The 19,160-nt window shown below is 45.7% G+C and overlaps 1 protein-coding gene across 1 annotated transcript in view; it reads right to left on the bottom strand.

Moving 5' to 3' along the window:
- The window catches only part of BMPR1B (bone morphogenetic protein receptor type 1B), a 51,920-nt gene extending 33,030 nt beyond the window's left edge, over positions 1-18,890 (bottom strand). Inside the window, exon 1 of the mRNA XM_088529508.1 lies at positions 18,818-18,890. Within this exon, the coding sequence (XP_088385634.1) occupies positions 18,818-18,890 (73 nt within the window). The remainder of the gene's footprint in view (positions 1-18,817) is intronic.
- Between the last annotated feature and the right edge of the window lie 270 nt (positions 18,891-19,160).

Genomic DNA, 19,160 nt, shown 5'->3' with positions numbered 1-19,160 from the left:
TCCCGGGCTATAGATGGAGGACAGAAATACCACCTCCACGTGCAAAGGGCCTGGGCTGATCCCCATGCCTGGGCCTTTAAAAACTCTTTTATGAAAGGCCACTTGATCTGCCACAACACAGAATCACCCACCTATCCGAGGAAACTAACTTAAAAGGCTTAGTAACACATTCAGCAGAAAATCAATGTTAAGTGCTTAAGTATGTGTGACACCAGAAAATATCAGGTTTAATGATTTTCTTCTGTAAAATACACATATTTATAAGCAATCAACCACTCTTACTCAACAGTTGCTTTTGTAGCACGTTCTGCTTGCAGAGCTGTCTCCTCGGTCCACAAAAGCTACCCTTGAAACAGATGGCACCAAGACAAGAAATGCCAGAACGAAACTCGGTGGAAAGTGTGACTAATCTCTGCCCAATTTAAAGGGGGTCATGGTTATAGGGTCCTGCTCAAGAACTGAGCAGTAGGGCACAGATTTCATTTGCTGATTTGCGTCTAGAAGACTAAGAGGGGTATTATGCGGGGAAAGTCTCATAGGAACTCACTGTTTGCTTTTTCTTGGGAATTGATTTAAAACTGAAGTTCAAAAACCCGACTCCTAACATAAGAAAAATCTGAACTTGAACATCTAGCCTAGAGACTGGGGAAGGAGTGGTAGGCTACACACTTTGCTTATCATACTAAATGCTAAACATGTAGCCTCAAAGCAAGCAAAATCGAGCCTTTTAATAATTACTTAGGAGAATAAAGTTAAGAACTGTACTGCCAGAGAAGTCCAGAACGTAGCCTGAAAGAGCATTTTTTTGTACAATCAATGATATATTTTTGTTACCCAGCAACAGATTTTCTTACATGCAAATAAATTGCATAAATGAACAAACCCTGAAAGGCTCTTTTAAAGAAAGGTGTCAGATATCCATCACAAAACAGCCGCCCCCCCACAAAAAAATAAAAGACTTAAATACAAAAATAACTGAATTAGCACTTCATGATTTATCGCGCATCCTGCCTGCTGCAGTTTCAGTAGGATATGACACATTCAGCACAAGAGCAACCACACGTCTTCAGTTTTACCCCCAACAGCACTGCTCACGTGAGCTACTGCACTGAGCTGATTAAATTCCAGAGCTGGCTATGTTTCAGGAGGAAAGCGATTTCTGTAAATCGTGTGCATATTTCTGGGACGCCACATGAGCTAAAATCTAGTAAATATTCCCAAGCTAGACAACAAAAATCCGGCTTTACTGAAAGCAGTGTTAGTTTTGCCATTGTCACCAATGACACTAGGAATTTCAACACAAATCCGGGCTGCAAAGAGCAGCATTCCCGAAGCCTTCTCTCCGACCGCCCGAGAAAGTCAATTAAAAAAATTTATGTACTGAACTAGTTCCCCTCTTTCCCACCTAAAGCTTTGGTCCCACTGAAGATAAACTGAGCTGCGCTGTTAAAAGCGGAGGTGAAACCAAGTCCAGCATGCACTGTAAAAGATTTATAGGGGCCCTTTTGGCTTTCGCATCCATTGTTCTGCTGCACATTAAATACCAGGGAGGCTTGGGAAGAAGTCAAAGTCCTTTATTCGAAAGCCTCACACCCATTCAGAATGGGATTATTAGGAACAACAGGATTCTAGCATCATATTTCTAATTCCCTCCACTAGTAAAAAGCGTTTTCGAATTCAGCAGTAATATTAACCGAGTGTTTTAAGACCACCTTCTCCTTCCCCACAAAACAGCTCCCTCTTAGCAGTCCCAGGAGTGTTTTTTTTTTCCTGCCAAAAGGCAAATGGAGCTTTTGCCTTTAATGATGGTGGCAAAACAGTGCACTTCTAGCAAGGACCAGATGTACTTTATATAGATCATTCGATCAGAATAGCTCAACCAAAATACTGACAAATTAAAACTGAAAAAACATGCTGTTCAAATATGCTTATAAGAAACCACATAATCAAATTACTCCCTCTGTATATTGTACTTCTTAATCAACTGAGAAAGAGTCGTGTAAAACAGATTCCTTCCCTGAGGCCAGTCAGCCTCACCTCTGTTCCTGGAAAAGTGATGGAACGGCTCATGCTGGCCGTTGTCTCCAGGCACGGGGAGGACAAGAAGGTGCTCAAGAGTAGTCAGCATGGATTCACCAAGGGGAAATCTTGCTTGATTAACCTGATAGCCTTCTATGATGAAATGACTAGGCTGGCTAGATGAGGGGAGAGCGGTGGATGTCGTCTATCTCGACTTCACCAAGGCTTTTGACACCGTCCCTCACAACATCCTCCTGGGCAAGCTCCGGCAGTGTGGGATAGATGAGTGCACAGTGAGATGGATTAGGAACTGGCTGGATGGCAGGGCCCAGAGAGTGGTGATCAGCAGTGCAGAGTCTAGTTGGAGGCCTGTGGCTAGTGGGGTCCCCCAGGGGTCAGTCCTTGGTCCAGTCCTGTTCAATTTATTCATCAATGACCTGGATGAAGGCACAGAGTGCTCCCTCAGCAAGTTTGCTGATGATACCAAACTGGGAGGAGTAGCCGATACCCCAGAGGGCTGTGCTGCCATCCAGAGGGACCTGGACAGACTGGACAACTGGGCGGTGAAAAACCTCATGCAATTCAACAAGGCCAAGTGCAAGGTCCTGCACCTGGGGAGGAATAACCCCAGACACCAGTACAGGCTGGGGACTGACCTTCTGGAGAGCAGCTCTGCGGAGAGGGACCTGGATGTCATGGTGGACGACAAGGTGACCATGAGGCAGCAGTGTGCCCTCGTGGCCAAGAAGGCCAATGGGATCCTGGGCTGCATTAAGAAGAGCGTCTCCAGCAGGTCGAGGGAGGTGATCCTGCCCCTCTACTCAGCCCTAGTGAGGCCACATCTGGAGTATTGTGCCCAGTTCTGGGCTCCACAGTACAAGAGGGATGTGGAGCTGCTGGAGAGAGTCCAGCGCAGGGCCACAAGGATGATCAGGGGCCTGGAACATCTGCCCTATGAGGAGAGGCTGAGGGAGCTGGGCCTGTTCAGCCTGGAGAAGAGAAGGCTGAGAGGGGACCTGATCAGTGTCTATAAGTACCTCAAGGGAGGCAGTGAGGAGGATGGTGCTGGTCTCTTTTCACTGGTGGCCACTAATAGAACTAGAGGTAATGGCCACAAACTGAAGCATCAGATGTTCCACAGGAACTTAAGGGAAAATTTCTTAACAGTGAGGGTGCCAGAGCACTGGAACAGGCTGCCCAGAGAGGTTGTGGAGTCTCCTTCTCTGGAGATCTTCCAAACCTGCTTGGACGCAGTCCTGTGCCACATGCTCTAGGTGACCCTGTGTGTGCAGGGGGGTTGGAATAGATGACCTCTAGAGGCCCCTTCCAACTTTAAGCATTCTATGATTCTATGATTTTTTTTTCTGTGTATGCTCCTTTTAGAGACCTTTTAAACTCCTAACTATGTGAACATGAAAGAAAGAGCCTTTTCCCACCAAAAAAACCTCCCGAAGTCCTTTGTAACCAGCATACACACCATGGATCATGCATCATATGTCGTGGAGAGAAACGCGAAGAATTATTTGCAAAACAGGTGCATTAGAAAATCTGCACCCCAAATATCATCTCCATGCAGAGGGCAATCACCCACATGAGATCGTCTCAAACCCAGCAGCGAGGGAAGGACAGAGGGCTCTCCCTGTGGGCAGGAGGGACCGTTTCTCCCAGCTAGCGAGCTCTTCTTCCCAACCACAGCCAACCCTTTCCGAAGGCCTGGGCAGCCAGAGAGCCACAAGCTGCTGCCCTGGCCTTCCCTAGGCCACCAGTTGAGGGAACCGTCCATCTTGGGCCCCCAAACTGCCCAGGGGATGCACCAAACTGTGTGGGGAAACCGAAGCAAAATAATCCCTAAGGATTAGATTTATATCCGACTCAAGTCCCAAACAAAGCAAAACACAGACTGAGGGAGAACTCCTCCCATCTGCTTTGAGCTGACAAAATGGTGGCCGGCTAAGCTTCCCACTTGCCACCAGAGACCATGATACCTCTCTCTGTGTGACCATCCCTGCCACACACCTTGTTTACATGCAAGCAATCCTTACCTGGACCTAGCTTGCCACAGCATCTAGGCACTTTGAAAACATCTTTCTTCACTGGCTGTGGACACTGGGTAGATACCCAAGACTCAGGCATGACAGGCCAGGGGACACTCACCTTACCCTCGTGGCTTGCGTGCACTTCATAACTCACTTCAAGAACACGACTTAGAAGCAAACGAGCCTGTTCCTGCTCATGTTTTGTAACAGAGCGTTTCGCAGAGCCAAATCTTGGCTCCCCGAGTCACAGCCGTCTTCCTCCCGGGCCAGGCCGTGGCTCCCTGACACAACCCAGAGGCCTGGGAGATGTAAACTATTTACCCGGCTCTAGCGTACGGTATGTTTTGCAGGCAAGCTTCCACGGGACCTGGTTTGTTGGTAAGACAAGTGCTCGCTGCTCCTGCGGGGCATTAAGAGGAGGGGACGCTTGTGCCTTTCTATCTGAGGAAAACCACCAAGTGTCTGGTGTTTCTAATGCACAAGGTGTTTTGTTTAAACAAAAAATAGCTTCAAAATGTGGTACAGCAAGTGTATTTTCCCTGGAGAATTTTGTTTCACAAATGATGAAGAGGAGAAGTCATAGATAAGAAAGACAGAAAAAGAGTTCACTGAGAAATACTACAGCATTTTGCAATGCCAGCCATTAAAATTTTTACAGTCTCATTTCACACATTTTTCGCTGCATTTTTCACCCCATCACTGTAAAACTCCTCCTTGGATTTTGGTAGGGGGAAGTTGAGGGATATATTCACCTTCCATGCTTAAAGAAGGCACATGAGGAGTTTTCAAAAATGGTGACAAAAAAAACATAAGCAGTGGAAATAACCTTAAGTAAGCTTTGGAGGTTTCCACCAATAATTTCTCAACAAAACTGTGAATGGCACTTTGAACACATTTTGTTCAGCCCAAAGTATTTATTTTCTTTTCCAGATTATTTACTACTTCAGTATATACATGGAAAATGTTACTTTGAAAGAAAAAAGCCTTTATGTTTCCCTGGGAACATATCAAATGTATTCAACCATCTTTCAAATATCCTGCTTTTGCTTAATTGAAACTATTAGTGAATGCAACTCATTTACATAAATATATCCCGGGTTCCTGAAAACAAACTTTTCTTTTTTTTTTTTCTGCTGATCTCTATCATTTTAACATTTTCATTCAGCTCTACAAAGCATATTGCCCAGACTTCTAGGAAATAAACCTGGAACAATGACACAAAAGTCAATTAAGAATTTTTACCTGTTTTACCTATGAAACTCTCTGTGTCTGAAAAAAACTAAATACAGGAGCCTTTTCTCAAGAGTACAAATGCTGTACTTAGAAAATTCATATGAAGGCGATATAGATAGTTGTTATAATAATGAGATAACTGCTTAAATACCTACAGAGTTATAATAAAAATCTAAAAAGAAATCGGCTTAGACCTGAAAACTGCAGGACATACTGGGTCCCATTAAAATGTCATCACTCCCCTCTCTTTTCAGTGTCACAACTTAATCACAGCAGGTCATGTATCACTGCCAAATAACCCTTATTCACAAGTTCACCTCACCAGTTGGATCTCACAAAGATACCTACACTTCACTTAGAAGTAATCTTGATTTGGCTTCTCTGGGATTTGCTTAATAAAGCAAATGTGGCCCTGCATGTAAATTGGTTAACAAGCAGTGTGTGTGCATGCTCATAAAACACGTGGAGGGGCAGCCTCCTGCAGCATCGGAGGTGCTCACCGAGTTGAGCGCCAGTCCACGAGGAGGTTGCGGCCGTTCCACACAGCAGCCCTGGCCGTGTTCCTTATGCCTGCTTCGGGCTTCTGAGGGCAACAGGTAGTTGAGTCTCCAAGGATGGAATCTGTGCACTTCAACACGGCGCACTACTGTTAACTTCTGCTCTTTACTCCTTTCTGTCTGCCAGTTTTCAGTCCGCCTGGCGGGATCACTATTAAAGGCAATAAAATTACTTTTCGCTAGAATTTTGAGAGCATCAAGTACCTCTTTAAGATTAAAGTATACTACAGCTCCAGTATTTGCTTCCCTTTTAACATTTGGCATTTGAAATGTCAGCCTTTTCGTATCCTGTACTTTCTGTGGGATATTTTCCTGTTAATACAGAAAAATATTTAGATAGAGAATATGCAAAGTTTATGGTGTTCCATGGTGCAGCCTTCGAATCAAGAGTGGCTCGCCAGCTCTCCTGCCTGCATAGGTGCTGCGAGACGTATTTGTGAATGGACAGGTAAGGCTATGGATGCAGCAAGGGGAGGTGCTGAAAATGAAACCTGAAGCTTTGGCCTTTCCTTCAGAAGGGCTAAAACAACACGGGCATCTGAGCGAGCATTATGGCGGCGAGAGGAAGCAGTGCCTAAGGCTGCGTGAGAAGCTTCACACAAATCATCCTTGTGCGGTTAAAATCAGATACAATACTAAGGTGCCCTCACATCGCTTTGGTTAGTAAGACCATTTTCCAACTCCTGAAGAGACTGCAGAGATGCCGGGAGGTCTTGCTGTGCCCCTCCCCATGAATTAAGCGTGCTTGTATCTAAACGTACATCTTCCAAGCGAATATGAATGTCTATGCGTCGACGGAAAGGGGAGATTGCATCTCATTTGCTTCTGCAAGCTACAAAAACGTGAGATGTTGCAGATTTAACTGGCAGATTTCTGAACTGCTCAAACAAGCAGCTACATTGAGCTGGGTGCAAACTTACCCTGCGGCGTTTTGTCCCATCTACCACCCAGTAAGCGATCCCCTGCATTATCCTTCCAGGCCAAATCCACTGTGGAGCTAATCCTGCTAGGCCTAGCGCCACCTGAACCACATTTATGTTCACTCCAGAAAAACACGTCAAACACAGCACCAAAAATAAGGTACCAATCTTGTCACAAGATGGAGCGTCCGGAGGGAAGAACTGTCATTTCCCTGGGAACGGGAAGTTCCCAGCAAGCAAAGCTGCCCTTTTGCTCATTCTCTTCTATGAATATTCTTCAACAGACTTGAATTTTACAGCAGAAATAAAGGAAAATTCAAAACGCTAACACTACACTTACTGTTTAAAATAAAACCTCTGCAACATCTCTTTTTGCAGATTAAGACAGATCTTGTTTGGAGCCACGCTCCAGGATGAAGCAACATCTGTCTTTGCCAATCTCCTTGCAGGCAAAGAAAATTTTCAAGATGAATTGCTCTGATAGAAAGCAGGAGATTTGTTTTCTTCACTTTGCCAGTGTTGCTTCTTCTGGAGACCAGTTGCTGATCCAGAGGCCGCTTCCAACTATGAATTAATTACAGGTTTGAGAGACTGCATATCTGTTATTTATAGAAATCAGGAGCGGTACATCTTTGGAAAAGAAAAAAGACAGAAGTAGAAGAAGAAAATGCTTTTATTTCCTAAAAGTCCATAAGATTTAATTCCCCATTCCTCAAACCCTGGCTTTTGTCTATGGTTCGAAGCTCCATCAGAGGAACCGCAGCTGTAAACTGGGCTTTGGCAGAGCACAAGGGTCCAAAACCAGAGCAACCCTTGCAGGGGCACAGCTTCCAATTAGTTGATGAGACAGAGCAACAGGGACAGCAGCCCTGACTGGCGGGTGCCCTTACTGAAGCCCACGCTACTCAGGATGCTGTCCTTTTTAATTAGGATATTTAACAGATGAATACAGCCAAGAACCAGAATTGCCTGTTCTCATTTAAGAACGAGCACTCCACCCAAACAAAGTATTAATGTGTCACTCTGTGTAATAAATACATGACTTGCTATATGAAGAAGTATAGTTGAATGGCTTCGGCCTTGTCTAAAGCTGATTTATTTTAAGTCTAAATATAACAAGTTCCTCTGACAATGAATTGTGTAACGTCTACAAGACAAAAAACGGCACACTTGGTTAGCTACAGAAAGACAGGTGGAGCGACAGAAACTTCCATTTAGTGCTTTGCTGGCTGCCTGCCATGGTTTGAATGGGGGCAATTATGAAAAAATTGAACACATGACTTGAATAAGATTCAATATGGATTGCTGTCTGGTAAAAACAGAGCTTCAGGATACGCTACACGCGGGGTCTAGCCTTCGCTGCTAGGAGCAGATGTGCTGTTCCAGATGTGAATTGTACAGGCTTTGCCTTGTTGGGGAAGGACGGTGAGCAGAGTGACATGTGAACGGCTGCAGAGGCTGCACCTCTGTGCCAGCCACCAATGATGGTCCTGCCGCTCTGTCCACAGAGCATCATGTTCAAAGAACTAACAGAAAAGGAGAAAAAACAGAAAATACTGTTGCATTGAAAGGGAAACTCAAGAGTTGAGGCATCTGGGAAGCCGAAAACAACAGGGGTGTAATTAACTTGGGCTGACCTTGTCCTTGAGGCCCCAGGAAACACTGCAATTGCTTAGGACACTGGCTATGATAATGTCCAAACTGTTGCCCATGCTGCAAGTTTCAGTTTTACTGGATGGCTGTTGCTGCTGCCCAACTTGTTCTTGCCTGCTTTGATCTCCCTACTTCACATGGACTCAAGACACGCTGCACATGGACACCACGCTCTCGTATTTCCCAAGCTACCTGCTCTTAAACTCTCAAATGTATCATTTCTAACATTCACACACAATACAAAATCATTATTGCTACCATTTGGATACAGCTTAGTGATGCTACAAACCTACAAATCAGTTTTGCTTTTTTTCCATCTCAAGTCCACTCTACTTTTATCTGTTGTTGCAGAGACTATGGGGCACAGTGGGCCACAGAAGGTTTTGCTTTGGGCACCATCATGCAAGATGAAAACTTGTGAAAAAAGCCCAGGGAGGAGCATGAAGCACCACCACAAGAAGTCTGAATGCACGTAGTATCAGGGAAGATTAGAAGGAGTAGGTTTGTTTAGTCTGGAGACAAGGGGCACATAACAGCCCCGGAACAAGTAAAAGTTTTTGACAGAGACCTGAAACACATGGTTACCCCACGTGCGCTTGCACAGGACAAGAAATAAAGGCTTCAGATTTTAACACAGAGTCGCACATTTGGAAAACCATGGCTTTCTGAAAGAGGAGCAAAGAACACGGGAACAGACTGTCTCACACGGTACCAGAAGAAATCTCTGTTGGCAGAGGTTTAGAGTTAGACAATCACTTGTCAGAAACAGCGCAGGCACGGCTGGACCTGCCCTCACGTACAGGGACACCCCAGCCAAGCGCCTCACGCATCTTGCCCTTTGATAGATTTACCCAAAAAGGCAAACTGTGTGAAAAAACAAGCCACTCAAAAACTTACTGCAGCCTCCTCCAGTTTTTAAACCATCCTAATGCCTTCCGACCAGATTCCAAATAGAGACAGCTCGAGTGTAGTATTAATCTTGGAGACAGCCTGAAATCAGGACTGCTATCAGCAGGGAGGAGGGAAAAGGAGTAAAGCCTTTTCCCCCCCTCTAAAAAATAAACAGAAAACAAACAAAATGAAACCCCGCTGTATTATAAGGAACACCACCACTTGCTGTGTGCACCCACACTCGGAGCGAGCGACGCGCTGCGAGGGGCGGCTTTGGGAGCCCGGCTCCCAGGAGCACAACCGGCCTCTCTGGCCTCCTTTCTCCACACGTGGGTGGCTTCCCGCTCTGGGGAGCGCTCACAGGTGTCTTGTCCGAAACCTGCCCCGAGGCTATGACGGTTTTGGGGGCTTCCTGACAGCAAGAGTGACCCTGGCCCGAGCGTTGCCTTAGGCTTTAAAGTGATAAGGAAACCATTCAAATAACACCCTGATCCCGGGAGACACCAAGCTCATCCCTGCTGCTGAGATAAAAGTGCTGCTTGCCCTTCCTCACAGAGAGTCCTCGCCCGGAGCAGAAGAGCCTGTACAAGGTGCCCAGTTCCTGAGGATCCAGCGCAGACTGAAGCAGAGCACAGATACCCTGGTCTGACGGGAGGTCCCGTGAAACCAAACTGACCTTAACGAACACACAAGGAAATTAATAATAACCCCGTCCTCATTGGGTTTCCAATAGCATGCAGTAAACAAGGCAATGCTCGCATGCTGAACAACACAAGCAAGGCAAAATATTGGCTAGGGACCCATGAAGCGAGGGCTGTCCGTCCCGAGGCCTGGGCAAAGCAGGAGTCCACTGCAAAAAGCAGAAAGTTACCATGCAATTAAAGGCCTCGTAGTGACGCATACGCACGGAGGTCAGCCGCTGGCTGCACATGCAACAGGAATACAGACAGTTTCTAATTCTCAAATGCAACTTCAATAACGGTATTTTCATGCAGTTTTGTGCTTTTGTAATATTGCAAACTTTGGGTATAAAATTTACCAGACAAGGTTCACATATTTGCCCTCATTTTAGATCTTTCTAAATGCCATACTTTATTTTCCTTAAAAGTTCATAGGTCTGGTGAAGCGAGAGCTCTGCAGGTCTCTGTGAGGCAGGAAACCAGATTAACAGATCCAGTTTGGACTCCCAAGGTTGGGTTACCCGTCTCCCCTCCACTACTTTCTTCCTCCTGCGATAAGGCCAAAACACGGCCTCATACCTTCGCTCTGCGAGGGAAGATCCTGGCTGTGAGACAGGTAAATTAATACCTCTTTCTTCCATTCTGACAAGGAAATCTGTTTGATACGACCTTAGAATAAGTTGTACTGAAAAATAAATAATAAATCGATGGGCTCATAACATAAAACTAGCTAATAGTCTAAGTGGGCTGCCACAGGACTACAAAAATTTGGAAAGCCATTTGGCCCAGCACATGGAGCAGCCTGTTGCTGTTTACATAGATTTCTACACATATTTCTGTGGCCTTTGTCACTAAAAGAGACAGCTGCTCCCAATTAATGTCTCTCCTCAACTACCCTGGGGAGTCAGACTTTATTATTTTTTTCGTTTTACAAGAGGGAAGGTGAAACAGAGAGCAGACCAGATTCACAAAGGTGTCTTTGTGCCTAACTTGCATTGGAATCAGCTGAACGGGATTCAGCCAGGGAACTTTTATGGAGCTGGATCCAAAAAGCTGGACATGGAGCTAGGTGGCATTACACTAAAAAGCTGCAAAATGAACTTAATATTTTAACTCCCACTCCAGTTTTATGCACTTAGAGGGTCATTAGAGGACTGAGCACAAAATTACATATTGAGAAAATTTGGCTGTATTATTTCCTTCAGTAAGGCTCCCTTTTCTGATACTGCCATAACGAACAATAAACAAGCAAATGAAATTTGGAGGGGAAAAAAATATAAAACAAGAGATCATTGATTTCTCGAAGGACTGCGGCAGTGGACTTGATGGCTCTCTTCCACACTGTTTGTCACTTCTTTTTCTCATACTGTCCACAAATACATAAACGTGGAAGCCATTAATTCTGTCATGCAATATCTTGTCATTTTACTCAGCAGTTTCAAAAACACAATAAACATTTGCTCTTCTTCAGGGAGCTCTTAAAAAATCCTTTATAGGCATCAAACGTAAGGCTGAAACCTAATGCAGAGGGAAAGGGAAAATACTCCTCTAACTCTTCACGTCCAAACACGAAACCTATTTGCTCATTAGCAGAAACGTATAGTACGGGGAAGCAGCCAGAGCGGACACCATATGCAGGAATTTCCCACAAATTCTCCATTTCCCTACCCGTCAACTCCTTGCAGACACGTCAATGGCAAGTCCGGACACCACCTTGTCACATTTGGCCACGGAATGTACAAAGGTGCTTTTCAAAAGTGACAATGTCATCTTAACACTGGGACATCAAAATAAAAAGGTGCAAAGAGCTGGCTCTTAGTGGGCTCTGGTGCCTAAAGTTGTAAAGCTACAGATTATACTTCCCCCTCGCTCTTAAATACACAGACAACTCTACAGACACCTCAGCACTTGCAGAACAATAGGAGGGTCTTCACCTTTTAAACACAATGTGTTTTAATGACAAAATGTATTTTCCCTTCTTTCTACACCAGCTACGCATTTATTTATGTTACCTAGCACAGACATAAAGTAACATATTTGGTACAAAAGGAACAATGCCTCGTTAAGCTGATTTTAATGCATTTTTGGTGATGGAATGATAGCCAAGTGTATGAACTTATTTCAAGAGAAGCACATTTGGCAGCCTCTTCTAGGAGGTAAAAAGCAAATGAAGCTCCAAAGGTTAAGTTTTCCCATAAATGACTGTCTAGGCACTTTATGAGCTTCCATTAACTCTGTGGCGTTCTGTTTTGCTTGTTTATGAGATGTAGTTTCTTCTTCCTTAGTGCTACTGCTTTGTCACCAAACAAAACATGTCCATGACACAAGTCAAGGGCTACCCTCAGAGCCAGGCACAGTCAACAAAAACCAAAAAACGCCACTTCTGTTCAAACTGACCAATCTAACGCACGTGGAGATGGGAAGCAGCATCTCCTTGGGAAGAAGGAATCAAGACCAGCTCAGGTAAAGCTAACCATGAGGAAAAGGTTGCCTTACTGCTTAGGCTGACCAGGCACTGAACAGATTTGTCTGTCACAAAGCTGAGATGGTAACTAAGCCAGGTAAAGAAAGAAGCTCAGAGCATCTGTTTCTGAAGCTCTGTCACAACCGCTGCATTTCCCAGGGCCTTCTGCAAAGCCACCAAGACATTCTGTGGCTGGCAAGAAAGAGAAACTTGCTAGAAAGCTTGTGCAAATGAAACCCAGCTGCTTAAGCACAATCCCAGATGTCTCCTACACTGTGTGGCTTTGATAGATTAAATTGAGCATAAGAAAGAGATGAAATATTTATGAAAATTAAATTTGCAGGATGCATGTCAGTAAGCCTGAAAAGTGCTTTCTCAAATGAAGACAGGAAACCACATATTTCACCCAAACAAGTTAAGCTGCAGCAGTGGTATTCACTCGAGCTTCTGGGATGCTTAATGTTCACGCAGCCCGCGTAGCTGTGACTCAAACCACTCATTCCAGAAACAGCGACCACAAACACTGCCTCTGACACCGGTATAGCAAACATTTCTAAACAACGTACACAAATGAAATACGATGTTTTACTGCTTCCTCCCCCTTGACGCAGACCACTACTGGAAGGAATTAAAACAACCTGCTCTAACTTTAAATGAACACGGCTGGATATTTGAGCAAAAGGAGTATGTTCTGAGAGACTTTTGGACTACTCAAGCATCAAAACTTGGTATTTCCTTGTGTTGACTCCCTCAAAACAGCAATGAAATAAAACACTAACGCACTAAGAAAGACCCAGTGACAGATGCCCTCAATGAATTAAAACAACAATTAAAATGAAATGAAACCATGGAAGCACAAAATACCTCCCTCTTCCAATGGAAAATGTCTTGCCTAAAATGCACAAACACGCTGGCACCTCTCTCCCCACGGCCTAGGTCCTACCTGTCTTCACAGATCTATTTTCGCTATGCTAAGCACTATGACTGCCCACAACGAAGTCTTCATTTCCTAGCTGCTCCCATATCTCATCCTCTTGGACACCATATGCTTAGAAGGGCTGGCAGTCCCTTTCAAGGTGCTCTTCTCTCTCTCTTTTGGGTTGACAAACCTAGGAGTTGTTTTGGGGGGCATTTGTTTTGTTTTTAGGGGAGTTAATCATGGCGGTCATTTAGCACCCAGCCATTTCAAGACTGTTGCTTGATGCAAACATCCATACGTTCAAGCGCTTATGAAGCTACTACTTAATTCAAAGAGAACCTCCAAACAAGGCTGTGATTGATGCACAGGCTGCAGTTCTCTGGGTTGCCCACTGATTTCTTTCAAACCATAATTTAGCAGGCCCTGGACTTCAACGGAAGCAAACCCTTCGGGTCCCACTTTGCTCCTTAAGCGCGTCGCATCGCGGGGCCCCGGGGAAGGCACCGCTGTTCCAGGCGAGATCAGCAACTTATTTGAAGAAGCACAGCAAGGAACATTTCCCCAAATCTCTTTCAAAAGAGTAGCAATACTCCACTCCTCTAACACACTGAGAATGGAGTACATTTTACATGGCCAGGCTAATGCAATGCCACATTTCAGCAGAGAAAGAAACACGCAGTTCCATTGCACGCATGTTGAGTGTCATTCGCATTAAACTCCCCGTGTTTGCAGCGGTACCCTGAAAACTTGCTGAGGCAGCATCAGCACCACCGCGACAACATCAGAGTATCTCCGTATCTCTACGGAGCACCAGATGGGATCCAGACCAACAACGCCCGTGCCCTCACAGTTGGTGGGCAGCATAAAATACTGCCACACATTAAGGAGTTATGACTACAAGGCAGTAAGCAGATGTGCACTTGCTTTAATCCCTGCTCTCGATAAGCAAGGTGACATGTCAGCCCTACTATTCTTAAAAAGGAGCTAAGCCTCCACTTCAGCAAAGTACTCAAGAAAAAGGGTCATCCTCCCGGTCCCGGTCCGGGGAAAGGATCATTTACATTTGAAGTCACGTTAAGTGCTGCAAGTTGAATTAACGCTTTGTGATTACTTTGGCTAACGAATGGCACCTCGCTCCAGCCCACCTAAATATTTTGGGTGCTAGCTAGGAATCCTCAACAAATTCAAGCCGAACCCACACGAGCAGAGCGCGTGCCGAGCCGGGGAACGGGGCTGGCATTCAGAGCCACTGTCTCTGTGGAGGCCGAGGGGCCGAGCGTGTCCCGGGCTGAACTGGGCCTCGGGGAAAACAGGCCCGGAGGGAACAAGGGCAGAAAGCTGCAATCACTGCTGTGTTCCCTGCCGGCACGAGGCAGCCGAGAGCAGACGCGGAGCAGCGCTGACGCTCACCGCAAGCTGCTTTTCCTGCTGATTAATAGCGGAGGATTCCGCGGAATAGCTGCAGGATAAAGCTCTCGAGCACGCAGGCATGGTTATGCACTTAGCAGCTGCGTCAGCCCGCACCGCTCAGGCCTTCAATATATTTTGCCATATGGCAACCGGGATCATTTTACACTCAAAAATATTACTGCTTTAAGCACACGCCGTATAACTACACTATGTATCTTCTTCTAAAGCCATGCAGCCCAAAGGTCACCTATCCTTCTGCTTTCTGAATCATCCTTCAGTGTCCAACAGACCTAATAATATCAGTCCGTATCCCTAAGTCCGAGAATTTTCTTCTAGGCTTTAAACCTACGAGCGTTAAAACACACTGAGGAGCAACAAATATCACAGTTGGGAGGGGGATGCCTGGAAACCTGCCAGACGACAACTAGACCAGCAGGTGAACGTGAATTTTTTGGATTAAACCAAAGTACTGCACTGCCTGCTAAATCCCTTGAGCAGTGAACTGCATGACAAGTAATTATATCAAGGATTTTTTTTTTTTTTTTTTACATCAGGTTTACATATTCAACAGGCTGCAACGGTACTTAACAGTCAGGTCCACTCTGAGTGGCTCGGGATATGTTGGCTGGCAAGGCTGATGTGTTACCCCCAGGAATAAGGCTGAGCAGCACCAACAGAGAGCACTGCAGGCCTAAGGGTGGCACGGCTGGGCTCCAATATGACCCTTCCTTCTCCCTTCCCTCCCGTATTTCCCACAAATACCGCATCCTGCCTTTCAGAAAGAGACATCTCCATGATTTCCAGGTATTAGCTTAGACCAGCCTGCTGGAAAGATGCTCATCTGCTGCTCTGCTTGGGATATTGCCAACGGCACCACGGAAAGGTGGGGAAGACCCTTCCATCAAGCCAGCAGCTGCCTGTATCCCACATGGGTGAGGGGGGCAGGAGGGAACCAAGACTCGGACCCCGCCACACGGCTCCGTTTTTACAGTATCGGACCTCAATCCACGTAGAGGACTGATACAGTTATGCGCTGCTATACGCACAGGTAATTCGGGTCTAAACTGCAGTTTTGCTTCTAGATAATTTTGTTCTTGTAACAATATTTGCCTTTTTTTTTCTTTTTTTCCTCCTTTTTGGGGCTTTTTTTTTTTGGCTGGGATTATTGCATGAAAGAGTTATTTTAAAAAAGAAGAGGTGTTTTGGCAAGCAGAGCCTTTGTCATCTATTTCTCTACAGTACAACCCTCTAGTCTGCACCATCGAGCTCAGGAGGCATGTTTTTTAGACGTTCAAGCAGCTTCGCTTTTGGAATATTTTATTTATGCTTCATTTTTCAAATAATGATTACCGTTTCTGATATTGCTTTTGAAAAATTCCTTCAAAAACTATCTCCTGATGTCTGAATTCTAGTTCATATAACTTTTGGCTGAAATAACTTACATGTAATACAATTTTAGCCACATAGCTGATTATATAGCTTATATAAGCTCTACATTAAATAGAGCTCAGTCCAAAATCCCAAAGATGAGATCTGCACTTCAATATAGCTGAATTTCTCCGCCTTTCCTCCTTACATAGGATGACAGTGCGGTCTCAAGTTTAGAAAGGAGAAAAGAAAAACATTAAATTCAGTCAACCAGCACCCAGAAGATTAGAAACAGGTAAAAGCAGCTGCCTATATAGGTATGTCAAGAATAAATCGTATCAAAAGTATTTCAATTCACTTTAGGACAAGATATAGGACTTGCGATCAGAGTGGAAGCAATGAATGTATCACATGCATTAACTAAGGTTTCTGTTGCACCATCCTCCCGATGAAGCAAGACAAACCCAGCGTAGATAAATGGCCTGTAAGGTGCATGAGTGCAAAATGAGCAGGTTACTCTGTTCAAACACCAGCTCTCTATGTCTTAGCAGCAGAATGGAAGAAGGCAGCATCAAATGTATTTCTGCCGGGGATGGCCCCAAGCCCAGTGCTAGGCCATATTGTCACTAATGATTTAGATACCGAAAGAGAGGTTTCTGCTCATACCTGGCCGAGAAAACTGCATGTAAACTGGAGGGCAGGATTAGTATTCAAAATGTTCTTAAGCACTCAGAGAAAGGCCTGGGCAAGACTGGAGCGCTACTGAGGAGAGAGTAGCGTAATGGAATATACAGACCCTCAAGTAATTGCACAAATAAAGACAAATTTTGCTAAAGAGACATTCTTCAAAAGAGAAAGCCCCAAGGATTAAGGAGATTTACACACCGAAGGCAAGAAAGACACGTCAAGCTGCGGCGAGGAAGGCAAACACTGCAGCGAGGTGTGTAAACAGGAGCTCAGCCTGGAGAATCTACTGCTCTAGAAAACGCGGTGAAAAGGCCGCTGCGCTCACCCCGAGACATGTGCTGAAGGCTTTGCAAGACCTCTGCATTTTATTTTAAGCTCTTTTTCCAGTCTTCTGGTCTCGGCCTTGATGCTGCCTAGAGCAAAGGAACTCTGACCCATGGCCCAGAGGGCAGGAGGAAGTTGAGTATTACAGTCACACAACCTGCTAAATAAAGATCTGTCATTGAAGACTGCATAGTCTGGAGCATTTTCTTTCAAGGATTTCTCCCCCTTGTATCACCTAAGTTGGTAACACAATTCAAATGCAACCTATGAGGTCATGAGCAACTACACTTTGAATTAGGCAACTGGGATTCTCCTACTGGCAACTGCCGTTATACAAAGGATCTTACCTGTTGGGATAAATTTTTTACATGCTAACTTAAGTACCTAGAACTCAGCCGAGAGGCAAAAATCTTGGTCTCTTATGGGAAACAAAAACTATGTGCACATCTTGCAGCAACCTCCTGCATTTCCTCCACAGGTCTGTCTAGTCGCTTACAGATGCTCGTGTCTCAGAAGACATCCCATTCCCTCAAAGGTCAGCCACGGCACTGAGCCTCCCAGCACATCCTTCACAGGCTATTTCAGACTCATGTGAAGTTTGGTACCTACTACCAAGCACAACTGACTAATTCAGGCAGAGAAAAAAGCCTTTCCTTGGCCGGACACATACATTTTCCTTTGCAGATGTGCAATTCTGCCTGCAAACTACCCGCTTTGGGATGAAGATGCCTGCACCAAAAGATGAGGAGTATTTCCTGAAGTTACTCGCAGCTTTCTGGAAGAGGCAATGCTCAACACAAAAGTGTCCCTCAGCAAACAGTAAGCCACTCTAGTATGCAGTGTACAGTAGTTTTAAGGAATAACAGCACATGAATGAAGCACCCGACTGCAAGCAACCCACAAACCAAAAAAAACACCAGCTCAGTTACTGCCTAAGGCATTTTTCAATTGCAATTATGTTATAAACACACATGGCCAATTCCTTAATGCGCATTCCTTATTTTCAAACACTCCAGAGTTAATAAAGCTACTGGGAGTCTGCTATTAAGCAAAATTCTACCTTACTGCAATTGCTACTTACTGCTAATTAATGCTCCCCTTTCCTATCCCAAATTTTTGCTTCTTCATGAGTAAATATTGCATTTTTATTTATAATTAGCACAAAATTCCAAGGCTCTCCTCCTAAAACCAGAGCACAAACCAAGTTTAGCCTCCAGCCCAAGCAAGCCTAATATTTCCTATCTTTCAGCTACTACTGCAGAAATCCTCCCTGTTAACACGGGGTAGAGCTTACAGACAAAGTTAGAGCATGCACAAACCTACCACCACTCAGGATCTCTAATGGTGCATTTAACCGAACGCAACAGTCAAAAGGAGCCCTCCTCCCGCACGGTGCAAAAAGTCTCGAGTTATTCTACTAAAAAGCAAACAGTGCCGGGAGCTGCTTTTTATGGCATCCTCAAGCCGGCGAGCTGGGTCTGCAAACCCGGCGCACCTCTGGTGCGCCGGGTTTGCAGACCCAGCTCGCCGGCTTGGGGATGCAGCTGAAAACGCAAGAGCCCCGTTTTGCTCCCAAACCCCCCACCCGGGCCCGTCCCGCTGTCCCGCGAAGCCCCTTCTCCCGGCTGAGCTCCTCGGCGGCGCGCTCTGCCTTACCTCCGGCGTGCGCCGAGAGCAGCGCGAGCAGGGGGACGTGCAGCGGCCAGCTGGGCTCCTCCAGCCAGCCCATCGCCGCTCCCGATTCGCTCGGAGCCTCCCCCGCGCGCGGGGCAGCCGCTGCGCCGTGCTCCGGTGCTCCGCCGTCACTCAGCCGAGCGACGCGGAAGCCACCAAGCGGCCCCCGGCCGCTTCATCCTTCATCTGAACGCAGACGCCGGCACTGCTGGTGCTCCGGCAGGATCAGCCTCTGGAGTGCAAGACGCAGCCGGATCTCTCCCTTGGCCCCTGCGCCTCACACCGTAACTCCCAGGTTTGTGGCTGCAGGGTGACTAAATGATCC

This window comes from Tinamus guttatus, unplaced genomic scaffold, assembly GCF_059628265.1.
Source record: "Tinamus guttatus ecotype Peru unplaced genomic scaffold, ASM5962826v1 Tinamus_guttatus_pri_ptg000028l, whole genome shotgun sequence".
Taxonomy (NCBI): domain Eukaryota; kingdom Metazoa; phylum Chordata; class Aves; order Tinamiformes; family Tinamidae; genus Tinamus; species Tinamus guttatus.
Note: the sequence above shows the minus strand (reverse complement) of the source record. Positions and strands in the feature narration are given on the sequence as shown.